Below are 15,911 nucleotides of genomic sequence, written 5' to 3'. Positions count from 1 at the left end.
AACGTGCAATAGCTGTGAGAGAGTTTTATAAAAATGGTGAGCCTCATCCTGTTGTGAGGTAGTTATCACCAGTTAAAGGAAATGTCACTTCCAGGATTCTTTGCCAGGACTCTCAGCTTGGTGCATTATAGACTTACCTATCTCTGTGGGGATTCATTGAAGGCAAAACAATTATTGTAACATTCACCTTACACGTCTTGCAATAATTCAAGACCTGATTAGGAGGAGAACATTGAAATCGGAATCACTGTCTCTCCTAAATTTGATACATTCGAGTTTCCAGGCTATATTTTATAATTTCCAACCACACTTGAAATATATATATAATATATATATATATAATATATATATATATTATATATATATATATATATACACACAACTAATATATATATATATATACTAATGTTATAATAATATTATCTATATATTTATATATACAGGGTGATTCATAATTATGATAAAATAATTTAATATGTGATAGTAGAGGTAAAAATAAGAAGAAAAGTTCCTATAAACATATATCCATAAACGCTTCATTAGCGAGCTATACAGGCGGGTTTTTGCCCGGAATTCAGTTCCTCTGGTGAAATACACCGATGCTGAATTGTTTGGGGGACTAGTTTTTGAAAAACTTATGCTGGATTCATATGGAAAAATATCTGAAAAATTGAATAAAAATAGTCTGGAAGCTGTAGTGTGAGTAGTTTTTGAGAAAAAAGTTGAAATATGCAAAAAATCTAAGTAGAAAAACACAGACTTCTACGTTCTGCGAAAAATCATTTGTTTGATTATAAAAATTAATAATAAAAATAAATAAATAATAAAATTGTAGAGAATTTAATTCTGAGAAGAATGATGTAAGCTGTGTAAACTAAATTTAAATAAAAGTTGGATAAAATGTATTCTTATGTGGTACATTACACCACAAAAATTTGCTGTTTTATGAGGAGAGAACTAATAACTCATAAGTTGTAGCTTATTGCAAATCAAATAAAATATTCGGTTTTTCATGAAAAGTTTTTTTTTATATGAAAGTAGCATATCTAAATGACATTAAACTTATACCAAAAGACTAGTAGATTATGCCATTAAGCCTGGGAGGAAGCTCGAACAGAAGTAGATGATCTCCTATGATTCCTGCCCAAATGTTTACTGAAAACTGATGTTGTCGAATATTCTTCCCACAAACTCAGCGTCAATCTTGTCCAAGTAAAAATGATTAGATGTACGATAATTTATTAACTATCGAATTGAATTGAATTGAAAGTTTACAGTCATCTGAAAAACTAATCCGCACTTTAATCCCCGAAAGAATCAAACATTTTCATGAATTCAGCATCGATCTTGTCCAAGAACCAAATGCCTATCAGTTCTCTAAGAACTTGACAATCAAATTGAATTGCAAGTTTATAGTCAGTAGGCCTACCTAATAATAAAAATAATAAGTCCACTCTTCAATCCTCAACAGATATCAATAAATTCAGCGTCGATCTTGTCCTGGAAACATTGACGATTGATTCAATCGTCGTCAGAGTCGGCGATGTCGAGTGAGTCGGCGCCACCCTTGTCCATGTTGACGATGCGGAATGTCTCGAGGAACTCGTTGAGGTCGACCAGTCCGTCCTTGTTGATGTCCATGCTGCGGCAGATGTCGACCGCCTGCTCTGCCGGGTGCTCCAGCACTTCGCCCAGCAAGCAGCACGCGTCCTGGAACTCGTCCAGCGAAATGTAACCTGCTCACACAAATATTCAAACAAGTTTTGTTAGAAAGCTGCATTGCCAAGCAAACAGTTTGTAATAGTATATTAGTTTATAACAGTATAGTTTCTATTAGTATTAAGTTGTGTTGGTACTTGTTATTTTATGAGTCCATTATAAATATATTTATTATTACATTATAAATTATAATATTGATACTTTTTTTGGATTAATTGTACACAGGAGGGAAGCAGGTAATATATTGTAGGTACATTTGTTAACAGGTACTGTACAACTGAAAGAGTTGTTTGAAACCTTGCCCAATTGATGTGAACAAATTGTCATTTAGTACGATAGCTGTGAGAGAGTTTTATAAAAATGGTGAGCCTAATCCTGTTGTGAGGTAGTTATCACCAGTTAAAGGAAATGTCACTTCCAGGATTCTTTGCCAGGACTTTCAGCTTGGTGCATTATAGACTTACGGTACCTATCTCTGTAGGGATTCATTGAAGGCAAGACAATTGTAACATTCACCTTAGGCCTACACGTCTTGCAATAATTCAAGACCTGATTAGGAGGAGAACATTGAAATCGAAATCACTGTCATTCCTAAATTTGATACATCGAGTTTCCAGGCTATATTTTATAATTTCCAACCACACTTGAAATGGAATATACATATTGAACATCTTTGCTCTAAACTAAAATATCTCATATATTATAGAATAAATACAATAAGAGATTATTAGAAAAGTATATTTTGCTTATGCCAATACCGGTATGTCACAGAAGTTTGGGGAATAGCTCATAATATTATACATTTCAAAAAAACCATTCAACCTTCAATTATAAAGCATATATAATTAGAGCAGCACTAGGTAGACCCAGACTTTAACCAAGCAGACATATATTTGAAGAACTAAATGTCCATAAACTCAGACAATCCTACACAAGAAATTTTATAAAAATAAAAATCTATTCACAATGAACATATTATGATAATCGTCAGTCAGCATGAAATAATTACACTATAAGTAGAGCAGATTTCTCAATTAACAGACATAAAATCTTTTACTACAGTAATTTAATAATTTACAAATTACAGAAACATTATATTATCAACAAGATCAATGGCAGCATAAAACTGAACCAATTAATAAATGGACAAAAGAAAGTTTTCTCTACGATTTAGAAATATAATTCCATTACTCAAACTTAACTTTCCTCACCGCCAGTCATTGGCCCCCTCATTTTAACTTATTTTTCATCTTGATTTAATAATGATATCATTTTTCCAAATGATGATAATTGAGACTATTAAGTCTTCAATTCAAGACTTTTCTTTAATAATAAATTGCAAATTTTATTTCTCCTAATTTTTAATTCCAAATTATATTTTAGAAGTAACAACTATCTACGGCCTGAATATCTGCTAGCGCAGAGGTTCATACTTATGTTAGGCCAGCTACAATATCAATAATTATATTTTCCCCAAACAATGTAAATAGTATTACCTACAGCCAATATTATTTAAATCTAAAGTTATACTATTTCTAGGAACATTGTAATTGATTACCTAGTGATATATTCATACAAATACGGTATTTGTGCATTGTTCCATCGAGTCTATTTGTATTGAAACTTTTGGCACATAACTTTTATTTTATTTTTATTCGAAGTAGGAAGGTCTTTATCTAGAATTTCTAGAAAGTATGCATTTTTGAATACGATAAGCTCAGAAAGTAATGCTAAACCAAACTTAATCATTCTGCATTATGTAGCACTTGACAGAAAATTTTATGATGCTGTACTTCTTTTCAAGAGAGTTCTGCTTCTTGTTCTGTGTAATATATAAAAAAATATTCCAATATGAATAGAAATAACAATGATAATAAATTCAATTATAAACACTACAGCAGTATCACAACATGTGGGTTTTCTTTCTTCCAACGACGAAATCTCATTCCCATGAAATAGTGGAATCATTAATAATACAGCTAGAATATAGTAGGCTATATTATTAAAAATACATATTTTCATAATGAATATGGTAGGTACACAAAATCCAACAACCCAAAAAATGGAATAGTACGATAGCTGAATATTTTGTGCCTTTAAAAATATGAATGAATATTGAATACGGCTCACTATAAGCTAACTTATGTCATTAACTTATAGTCGTCATTTTTTTATATTTCCAAGATAATAATCCGTTGTTATTCATCAGCTTTTCTCCTGGTCAATGTAGCACATAATACTCTGATGAATTACGGTATAAGTAGTAAATTTCATTAAAGAGTTATCAATCACGAATATTTTCTACTCAAAGTCATGAGTAGGCTAAGTGATAGGGGTCAAAACGATAAACAGCGAATACTTTACTATAGTTGGGATCAGGCAAATATAGGCTACCTACCAAGTTTTTTTCCATCAAACTTGGGAACAGCCAACAGGTTACAATAATCAAAACTTTTAATTGAAGTTTATATTGCAAAAATAACTAGCGGACTACGGTACTCACCAGAATTGTCTTTATCAATTATCCTGAATATTGCTTCAAGACTTGATTTATTCCTATACAGAGTCTCTGCTACGTTTGTATCAGTCTGAAACAGAGCATACAAACTATAAGATACTAGAATATATTGATAAAAGTTTCACAATTATAATGACATATAAAGATTACAAAGTGGAATATTAAATATGATAATGTTGATAAATTGGAAACTAAGTCATCAAAGTTAACAATTATTACATATTCTAGTGATACAAATAGTAGAAGCACGAATATTATAATCGAAGCCAACGTAGTAATAATTATAATATACTATATTAAGATTTGTACATGTATTCTAATTACCAACCTCAATTGGACCCATAAAAATTTCATTAAATGTTTTAATTGGAAGAATAATTTGGTTTGAATATGAAGAATTTTCTTAAATTTGACTGAGGCGATTTACTCCAATCTGATCAGGCTATAGGCCTACATTATAAGTTATGTTCAGCAATAAGTGACATAGGTACCGTACTCATTGCTCATACTGCACATTTGTACATATGAAGTATAGTGAATTCTATATTCTTCATAAGGTTTGTATTGTGATAAGGTATATTGGAAATAAAACTTAGTAGATTTCATAGGGTTACAGTCAAGAGGTGGATGGCAGAGGGAAAATTAACAACACTAATGAATTATTTTTTTCAAGTTGAGTCAGCCACGTACCACATTGGAATACTGATTTTGAACGCATTTGCACAAGATTGTACAAGTATGTTAAACCTCTAGTAATATCACGAACACTTTTCTCTTTTAAATCTTTACAAATGTCCAATTCCAGTTACTAATCTCAGTTCAACATTCGTTTAGAAAAATCTTCTGATATTTCTGCAGGTTATTGTAAAAGTTTGGAAACATTCACAAAAATAAAAAATATATACCAATAAAACACTAGAAGATTATAACCTCTGCAGAATAATTATTATGCAAAAATCTTATTCATTCAATAAAAATCAAAGAAAAAAGTTGTAAGTTGAAAATAAATGAAACTTTTATACGAAAGCGTTTAATTTCACATTAATTTAAGCATAAACAACAAACTTGTCTGTATTAGCCTCCTGTTGGTTTTTATGACTTCTGACCTTTGATGTAAGCAATGGTCAGTCTTTTATAATCTGGTCATAATTGTCTAGTCTCTTAATAATATTTTCCATAATTTCTTGTCATCAATGAAAATTCTCTTGACTCAGCTTCCCATCTTTAGAACTGTTTATCTTTAAAGATATCTTTGAATTCTTGGAATGACAGCCTTCCATCCTTGTCTAAATCCGATGTGTTCAATATCTTGTTGATTTTCTCATCAGACGGTTCCTCCCCTACAGCTCTCAGCATACTCCTCAAATCATTCTTATCAATAAATCCATCTGAATCTGAGTCCCACATTTCGAATGTGAACCTGGAATATGAAGAAGAGCATCATCATATAAACAAAAATATTAGAAGCAGTCTCATATATAAGATCATATATAATACCATATCATATATAAAACAACTAAAAAATTGTAATAAATCACACTGTTTCCACTTAAAAAATATAGGCTAGATACTGTATGAATGATTTGAATGCAATATTCTATAGAAAGTGTGACTTTACACATAACTTGTCTATTTTTTTAATTGAAACGGTTGCCTATTGCCTCCCATTATACTATTATAGCCTACCAGTTATCAATGAATTAATTTTCTTTGTAATTCCAATATTTTAAATTCATTAAACACTAAATAATAATAATAAAGAGTAGGTATGAAACAAAGCTTTGAATATATGGTATTCTCAAGAGTTGGTAAAAAAGGAGAATTATGATAAAAAATATGTTTTTTCTTTCAAAGAAAAGAAAGCTATTCAAAATTACTCGAAACGATTCAATTATTTTTTCCATTGAAAAATTACTGAAATGCAAACTAAAATTGTATTAGACTAGTTTTACTGTAATATCTTTATCCAATTTCGCCCTACATAAAATGAATTTATTGTTGTAATAATGATACTAAATTGAATCTGTTTGTTCATTCATAGACAATCACCTAAAAGTACTTACATTACTTCAATGCATTCATAGTAGGTACATAGTTTATGTAGCCTATATTACTTTTATAAAAACATTATACCGACACAACACAGTGCACAATAAATCTTACAAAATGCATTTCAATTTTACAGAATGCTATTTCAAATAGGCCTACAATCTCATCACAATTTACAGTTATATTAGTACAGTTGAAGACAAAAAAATCAACTTTGAATGAATTGACATTTTTAGGTAGAATATTTAGAATATTATCGTAATAACTACAAATATTATCATTGTTATGATTACCTGATAGCTTCAAGCCGTGTCTCGCTCTTCCTTGCCTGCATGTGTTCCAGAAAATCCTTGATGTCAACTTTGCCGTCCTTATTTTTATCCAAAACCTGCATACTTTCATTCAGCTCACTTTCCGACGCCTCATATCCAATAAAATCTCTCAACCCGTCTTTCAGTTCGTCCTTAGAGATGGCACCATCCTTATTCTTATCCATATCAGAGAACAGACGAGTGTAGGCAGTAAACTCCTGTTCAGTCAGGAAATCGGCAGGTCTCACACTGGGCTTGTCAGTGGGCTTATCTTGGCGCATCAAGGTCATCGCTCCTCCTCCGCGCACCATTGCCACGTGACCTGACGTGAGTCCGCGTAAACCCACGTGACTGCTACTTTGCACCAGTCGCAATTTTAAAGCTACTCCCTCAATCAAACGAAATCCAGCGTTTGCAAACATTTTCACTATAAATTTACCCTCCCGAAAAAAGCCTAAACGTTGTTTTTGTTTAGATGTTAGTTCTGTCTACATGTTTCGGACTAACGATTTTTGTTTACAACGGAAAGATTTTTGTTGAGGAGGCTAACAGCTGAATGATCAGCAATTTCGTGTTTGCAAAAACTAATGTGAATAGTTTGCTCTACCAAGAAAGTTCATATGTTGCCAAAATCACAAAAAATTAAGGTCGACTAGAAGGCTCTTATAAAAAGACTATAATAAAAATTATTCATTTATTATGTTATCAAAACAAGTTTCATGAATTACAGTAAAAAATATTATTTTTTATTAAATTGAAATCATCGCAATCCATCAGCTGTTAGTTTAAATTTGAAATGCGATAAAATAAATCCAACTACAGCTTGATTTCCTATAGCTTTTCCGATCAGTGTTAAACAGATGAACCTTAAAATTGCTGGGATCAGCGTTATCAAAAAATTATTTACTCATCGACTTCCAAGAATCAATTACGGCATTCCAGCTAACAAATTGATCTTTTCGTTGAACAAACTGAACTTTTAAACCGACAATTGAACTTTTGTGTAATCCATTTGCGTGGTAAACACAATGTGAACCAATAGGATTCGCTGACGGAGTCTGGCCTTGACGAACAAACAATCGGATGCTCAACTCAGACCCAGCCGGTGAAGTGTTTGCTTATTGTGCTCCGTTATCTGTTGACCCATCATCGTTGCTCCAAACATTTCTATGCGGCCTCTTTATTATCCATCGAGTGCTATCGTAGCTACAGTCGATTTGCATTCGGTTCACTCGTTCCTGTGTACATTGCAACTAATGAACGTCAGTTCCATTAGTCATTGTTGGCAAACTGATCACTGATCATTGTATGTATTCGCAGGAAGTTGGATGATCTGAATCCTAAATGTCAAGAGTAGCTCCAGCCGGAATTATTGGGACCGTTGGGAAAATTATCCTCCTATCATGGTGTTCTATCGATGCACCGATGGTAGATAATAAAGGTTTTCAATAGTTTTTTGAGGAAGTAGCCGGTATTGACTGGGTTATAAATGTATGCGTGGAAAGTGAATTTCACCAAGAAGCAAAGGGGGGATTGAGAATTGCGCGCATTATTATAAATACTGTAATAATGATGAATGTGCCGTAGCGTGCCGCTCCATGCCTCGCCGAATCATCATTCATTCTGTTTTGACACTTTGGTCGAGTCCGATACACCCCTCCCCGCACCACTACACAGCCAGCCCGACAAAACTACTATGGTCTGCAAAAGCACCCCTCATCACTCCTCTATAGCAACCCATCTTTGCAAGAGAGGCTTCCGATTAATTCAATTATTGGAAAATGAATATTGGTCAGCTATTTTCAAAGTACAAAAGTCCCAATGTTTTTGCGTCCACAGTCTACTTACTTTCAGAATAATAACGAATCGCCTCCATACACTATGATATGAATCCATATATTATGAAATTATGAAACTTTCATGAGTAATGATTGAGAGCTCGACGAGAGCGGTCGTATCGGAGTGGTTGCTGCGTCAGCTGTGCGAAGTTTAAACTTCACGTAACAAAATATTTCGTGCTAGTGAACCGTGCTGTAGTGAATATTTTATTTGAAGATTTAAAAATGTCTTGTCTTATCTGCTTTAAATCCGTTCGGAATTCAGGTGAACTGATTTCATGTGTCGACTGTGAAGCGAATTTTCATATATGATGTGTGAAAATGACCAAGGACGATGCGGACTATTCAAAGAAAAACAAACAAATTTGGATATGTAGCAGCTGTTCCTCTACTTGTCGCAAAAGTATGGTTAGTGAATCGACAACAGGAAACAAGGAAGTGACTCTCCAAGAACTCGCAGGAGTTCTTGAGGTAATTGCAGGAAATCAGACGTCCATGAAGGAGAATATTAAGAAAATGGAGTTGGAGCTTGGGAAGTCAATTGAATCATGTCATCGGGCGATTAACTACATTAATAAGAAGTTTGATGAGCAGAACAAGCAAATTAGCACATGCCTCATCAACATCGATAAGCTTTCAACAGAAGTAGCTAGCCGCAGGAAAGAAAATACAGAATTGAAGAAGCGCGTCGAGGATGTGGAGCAATACTTGAGATCGAACATGCTGGAAATAAATAGTATACCCAAAAAACAGGATGAAGATGTAACAGAAATCATTTGTAGAATGAGCGAAGCATTGGGACACAGAATAAAAGCAGATGCAATCGACATTTGTCAAAGACTAAAACAACGAAATGAAAACCCACCTCCACCAATCGTTGTCAAGTTCGTTCGTAGAACAGACAAACAGGTAATATTGAATAAAAGGAAAGTTACGAGGCAGTTTTCTACAAGGCAGATGGGAGAAACAACGGACCATCCAGTCTATGTTAATGAAAGTCTAGCACCTACGCGAAGAAGGATTTTCACCATGGCGAGAGAGATCTTCAAAAGAGGCGACATCAAATACCTATGGATCAAGAAACTCAAGAACAGTGAACAAGTTGAGCGTGAAAAGTGCATCAGAGCAGCCAGGTAACCCAGAAAATAACAGTGCCAGTAAATTAAAATTGTCATCAGAGATAAGTAACAGAGAAACACCAATTATTCATCAATATATACGCAGTCTGCGAAGTAATTTCGATTTATTCTTAGTGCAAATGAGGAAATTAGAAAACAACCCGCTAATAATAGTCTTGACAGAAATATGGATACTAGAGAATGAAATAGACTTATATCATATAGAGGGCTATTCCGTACATGGTAATTTTAATCATAACTACAGAGCAGGAGGAACTTTGGTTTATATAAGCAGTGAGATAACGTTCAAAACAAAGACAATAGATTTCATTTCAGCGGACTGTGTACATATATCTTGTGCACAATTTTCTAACTGTTTAATAGATCATCTTTACTTAAAATCCGGCAAAACTAGAACAAAACTGGTTGAAATTAATCTAATTCCAGAAATACTACATTTAGATATAACTGATCACAGTACAATCATACTCCAAGTTGAAGGATTGAAGAGATCCAACGATGGATCTCTTAATTGTTGATACAGATAATAATAAAATATACCTAATCAATTATGGAAAGTTGAATAATATTTTATCGTCGATTGATTGGAATAGAGAAATACCAGCAGCATCGGTTGATGAGGGATGGGAGAATTTCATTGACATTTTAAAAAGCGCTATCAAAGATTCACAAGAAAATCTTCTTGTAAAAAATAACTTGACACAGAAATTTAGGTCGCCATGGATAAATAGTTATCTGATCAAGCAAATAAACTTAAGAAATGAGTTATACAAGAATGTAATCAAACAACCTAATAATGACGACTTAAAACAAATATACAATAAATTCAAAAATAACTTACGTAATAAACTGAGAGAAAGAAAACAATATTATTATTCAAAACTGTTCAGAGAAAGCCAGGGAAACATTAGAAAGACTTGGAAAACAATTGACGCGTTAATAGGATTGAAACAAAGAACCACTAGAAGTAATTGTTGATGAGCAGGGAAATAACAAAACTGTTCAGAGAAAGCCAGGGAAACATTAGAAAGACGTGGAAAACAATTGACGCGTTAATAGGATTGAAAAAAAGAACCACTAAAACTAATTGTTGATGATCAGGGGAATAGCATACATGATAGTAATAAAATTTCTAATTTGTTTAATTCCTATTTTCTAAATGTTGTGAATAAAATGAATGATAAATTGGAACAAAGCACATTGCAAACCAGGGAAGAGGCTGCTAGAATATCAGAAATTAATAAGGTTTCCATATAAGTCTCAATTTAATCACAGAAATGTTTAAGTGAAAACGTTGGGCGCAAACCTTCGGCCATGAGGAGACAAATAGATTTATGAAAAGCTTGATAGCTTGAATAGTGATCTGATATTTGTTTTAACACTAATTTTTAATGTTTCTTCAATCGGCAGGAAAACTTTAGATTCACAAAGTTATCTTACTCCCTTATTTTGAGGTATTTTCAGAAACCAAGATAAATATCCTACCAAATTTCCTACACGAATACAGTGTAAGTTGTATTATAATAGCAGTACTTACTTACTGTATAGTACAGTACCTGTTCGTTTTTACCGTATAATTATATGATAATAGAAAGCTTTATTAAAAACAGCCATAACTTCCTTGTTTTCGGATATTTTCGAAAACGGGACTTAGGTTTTAAAGAATTTAGGGTCACTGAATCCAAATCCGAAATCAGAATCTTTCTATCTTCATTTTCAAGAAAGATAGTTTTTGAGAAAAAGTGGTGACCGGAGAGACGTAGAATCACCATGTGAAAACGACGATTTGTCCGCTAGTATCTCGACCCAAGCCGGTTTCTGCTTGCCTCGAGGGGAAAAGACGTGACAAAAGAAGGTTCCTGGCTAGGAGTCACCATGTGAAAGACACGATTTGACTCAATGTACTTCGACAAAAAAACGTGAACACTGTTCAGTGTTCAAGTTGCACGTCTCCTATGGCCAGTTTCACACGGCAGAGACCTCGCTCCTGGAATATCATATTACGGAAGATCATATTTCATATTTTGCAGCTCTCCTGTACTTTCACATGAGGATCTTACGAATAAGCCGACAGATCTAACAACTCCGTCTACGTTTGCTCAAAGTATATGACTCATCACTTTTTCTCAAAGTCTAACTTCCTTAAAAATATAGATAGAAGATTTCTGATTTTCGGATTTGGATTCAGTGACCCCAAATTCTTTAAAGCGTAAGTCCCATTTTCAAAAATACCCGAAAACAAGGGAGTTATAGCTGTTTTTAATATAGCTTTCGATTATCATATGATTATATAGTACGTACTAAGATAATAATACTCCTGCCTCACAAAGGGGCAGGCAAAGGTTTTAAGAAGTTTTTGAACACCTGAGAAGTTTATGCATAAACATTTTTAATTTTTAAAAGTTCTAGTTTTCCAAAAAAATATTGAACTATGAAAAGATGAATCCAAATATGAAATCATAAATCATCTCCACTTATCACCCAATAAAATAGGAAGAAAAGGAAAGTTGTACAGTAAAATTCACTGAATTTCAATTGTCATTCAACAATCCAATTTATCAGGTTCAAATCGTTGAATATCACTTTAAATTCCCAGCAATTATTGACTATTTTTTTTACAATCAGAAAAATCTATTATGAACATACAGTATAAACATTGTGCTGATCTGAATCGATCTATGGTAATAATATGAATTGAAAGAATAGAAAATGTCATGGCATTCCAAGTAGTGATGTCTGTGTATTAGAACTGCTGAGTTGATAATGCATACTGAAAAAAAGTCATGAATAGCTCAGACCAACCTGGCCTGTGATGAACCTGTATAAACAATTCATAGAATTCTAAGAATTCTATGAATTGTTTATACAGGTTCATCACAGGCCAGGTTGGTCTGAGCTATTCATGACTTTTTTTCAGTATGCATTATCAACTCAGCAGTTCTAATACACAGACATCACTACTTGGAATGCCATGACATTTTCTATTCTTTCAATTCATATTATTACCATAGATCGATTCAGATCAGCACAATGTTTATACTGTATGTTCATAATAGATTTTTCTGATTGTAAAAAAATAGTCAATAATTGCTGGGAATTTAAGTGATATTCAACGATTTGAACCTGATAAATTGGATTGTTGAATGACAATTGAAATTCAGTGAATTTTACTGTACAACTTTCCTTTTCCTCCTATTTTATTGGGTGATAAGTGGAGATGATTTATGATTTCATATTTGGATTCATCTTTTCATAGTTCAATATTTTTTTGGAAAACTAGAACTTTTAAAAATTAAAATGTTTATGCATAAACTTCTCAGGTGTTCAAAAACTTCTTAAAACCTTTGCCTGCCCCTTTGTGAGGCAGGAGTATTATTATCTTAGTACGTACTATATAATCATATGATAATCGAAAGCTATATTAAAAACAGCTATAACTCCCTTGTTTTCGGGTATTTTTGAAAATGGGACTTACGCTTTAAAGAATTTGGGGTCACTGAATCCAAATCCGAATCAGAAATCTTCTATCTATATTTTTAAGGAAGTTAGACTTTGAGAAAAAGTGATGAGTCATATACTTTGAGCAAACGTCGGCATAGTTGTTAGATCTTGCCTCTGCTTGCCTCGAGGGGAAAAGACGTGACAAAACGAGGTTCCTGGATAGGAGTCACCATGTGAAAGACACGATTTGACTCAATGTACTTCGACAAAAAAACGTGAACACTGTTCAGTGTTCAAGTTGCACGTCTCCTATCGTGTGAAAGAGGCCTTAATACAGTATTAAATTTCAATCACTGTCTCTTTCTTCAAAGCGTGTATTCATTTATGGTCTAATTACATCAGCACTTTGAAAAAAACGAAACGTTAACTATGAATTAAATTGAACTAAATATGAAAAAAACAGCAACCACTCCATACATAATTTTAAGTTTTTTGTATATGAGTGAATGTGTGCAAGAATGATTATAAATTGACATATTGATTTATTTCAATATAATATCATATTCAATTATTATGTTCTTCATGATATAATATTAGAATTTGTATATTAATATTTCATTATATATATATATATATATATATATATATATATATATATATTCAAGTGTCCCCACACATTTGCAGCATATAGGCTACCATAAATGGTAGCCTATAGGGAACACATATTAGAAATTAGGAAACAATATTGTATTTGCTTTTTGGGATATATTTGATTGTTTATTTACTTTTTGAATAAAGACTTTGAATTATGATTATGATAACTATTTCCCTAATCGGAACGAATGATGCAAATAAGTTAAATGCTGCAAATGGATACTATAGGATAGTGGAAAAAATGAAGTGGAAGAAGCGAGAAAAAATAAGATAAACAATGATGTAGAAGAAGAAGAAAAAGAGCAAGAAAACTATTCCCAGTCTCCAAAAATCATTTAAGATTCATTGAATGTACTTTTGTGTATTCATAGTATAAGCTAGTCTAATTTAGTTGTAAGCTATATTTCTGAGGTAGATATCCACATGATCCGTAGGATGAGGGAGAGGTGATTTTGAGAGACATACATGTTTGGGTGAGTTCCGAACAACTAGGAAGTGATTATGAAGTTAATTATTAGAGAAGTTAGATTATTTAAGAGAAACGAAAGGTTCGAAAGTACGGCACTTATCCATTCTGTGCTATTAGAAACAATTCGGCTTACGAGAACATCTTTCTTTTTAATTTGTAGCTGGAGATTTCTTGAATAACAGGTACTGATAGCACGTTGAAGCACTTTCTCATCAGTTATCACAATTGCAATGTTGAAGCCGAGTTCACAATGCTAATTAATTGATAGTCTAGTTGACTCGTATTAGCCGTTGTTACCTCTCCACTGGTATTCTCCTTATCTAGTACCCACCTCCTCCTCACTCTTTCCACTATTCTTATCACTCCCTCTCCTGCCAACTTGTTATTACCTCTCTCTTCTGTCTCACTCTCTTCTACTATTCAATTTAGGCTTCTCACTGTTGAAATACAATGCTAAGCCTGTATTGAAAGCACACGCTCCGGGATGCGTTGATGAATGCATTGCATATCAGAGCATTGCGAGCACAGCATGCCGAATCACCGCTTATTACAAATCCCTCTCTCCGCTGAGCCCAATTCAAAATGCATATTCATCATTATGATACCAGGCAATGATTGGCTGGTTCATACCAAACCGAATGGACTCTATCATTAGCTCCACTCTCATTAATAGTTCTCTTTTATCTCAAATTCCTATCAATCTATCTTCCATTGTTCTTCTAAATTTTTATCATTCTCATCTACCCCTTTTTTCCATTCATCTAGTCTCTTTTGAGTGGAAAGCGAAAAGAGAAGTTCCGCCCTAATCTCTTCCTCCTAGGTAAGGAATATAATTATTAGGCAGGCAGTCTTTCTATTCCATCTCTTTTCATTAACTCTTTTCTATCATTGCTTCCGTCTTTCTTGCATCTACTTTCTCTACTTTCCTCCTCTTCTTTTTGTTATCTTTTCTCTCATTATCGCTGTCTCCTTTTGCTGTTATACTATCAGCTTGTTTTCCTCTCTCTCTTGTTTTTGCATCGAAATTGTTTCTTATTCTGTTCTGATTCATCTCTTTTTCATTCTCGTATTTCTCTAGTTTTCTGTATCAACGACTCATTTTGCATTTCTATTTTCCATCAATTTTCCTATCTTCTTCTTCCGCTATCCTTCCTTTTATCCCTTGCATTTGCTCTCAATTCTGCCTCTCCTTCTCTTCCTGTACATTTTTCTCACTTTTCATTCTTCGTTTCAATCTGATTTTCTCAAGTACAGCTCTTTTCTATCTCTTCATTATCTTTTCTCCAATTTCTCTCTAATATCCCTCTCTAATTTCTCTCTAATATCTCTTTACCATTTCTTTCCGTCTTCTCATATCATTCCAACTCCCATCTCATTATGTTCATTTATCACTTGTCTCTCCCCATTGTCGTTCATATTTTCTTTTGGAAATATTTATCTTTTTCCAATCAGTAATAATAAGTTTCTAATCTCTTTCTCTTTTTCTATTTCCATATTTCTATTTCTATTTTTTATAAGATATCATTCCTTTCAAACTATTCTGATATCCACATTTCTCTTTTTCTAGTTTTCCATGTTATCTTCCTTTCTCATGTTATCTTTCTTTAGCTCTCACCCTTTCTCTCTTCCCAAATTTCATTATATTCGTTCCTTTTTCATCTCCCGTTCCTACCATTCTCTCGCCTGTTACTCACAGACTCTCTTTCTACAACTAAACACTCGCTTTCTCTCTTTTAGTCCCAATTGCTGCTTCATCCACCTACGCCGATTCCA

At 33.3% G+C, this 15,911-nt stretch overlaps 2 protein-coding genes across 2 annotated transcripts in view; both read right to left on the bottom strand.

Annotated features, from left to right (window-relative positions):
* Window positions 1-1,179: 1,179 nt before the first annotated feature.
* Window positions 1,180-15,911, bottom strand: part of LOC111052624 (serine/threonine-protein phosphatase rdgC) — a 262,290-nt gene continuing 247,558 nt past the window's right edge. The window contains 2 exon segments of the mRNA XM_039423565.1: window positions 1,180-1,736; window positions 4,223-4,307. Coding sequence (XP_039279499.1) covers window positions 1,522-1,736; window positions 4,223-4,307 — 300 coding nt within the window. The 3' untranslated portion in view covers window positions 1,180-1,521.
* Window positions 5,252-7,201, bottom strand: LOC111052625 (calmodulin). Its single transcript, XM_022339363.2, has 2 exons — window positions 6,580-7,201; window positions 5,252-5,657 (listed from the first exon to the last, which is right to left on the bottom strand). The coding sequence occupies exons 1-2, from the start codon at window positions 7,017-7,019 to the stop codon at window positions 5,462-5,464; spliced, it is 636 nt and encodes a 211-aa protein (XP_022195055.1). The 5' UTR covers window positions 7,020-7,201; the 3' UTR covers window positions 5,252-5,461.

Source organism: Nilaparvata lugens, chromosome 3 (genome assembly GCF_014356525.2).
Source record: "Nilaparvata lugens isolate BPH chromosome 3, ASM1435652v1, whole genome shotgun sequence".
NCBI classification, from domain to species: Eukaryota; Metazoa; Arthropoda; class Insecta; order Hemiptera; family Delphacidae; genus Nilaparvata; species Nilaparvata lugens.
Note: the sequence above shows the minus strand (reverse complement) of the source record. Positions and strands in the feature narration are given on the sequence as shown.

Excerpts from the sequence above, each read along its gene's own strand:
- LOC111052625 (XM_022339363.2), bottom strand. The coding sequence starts at position 7,019 with ATGTTTGCAAACGCTGGATTTCGTTTGATTGAGGGAGTAGCTTTAAAA. Across the intron at positions 5,658-6,579 it reads ACACGGCTTGAAGCTATCAG|GTTCACATTCGAAATGTGGG; the intron begins GTAATCATAACA and ends TTCATATTCCAG.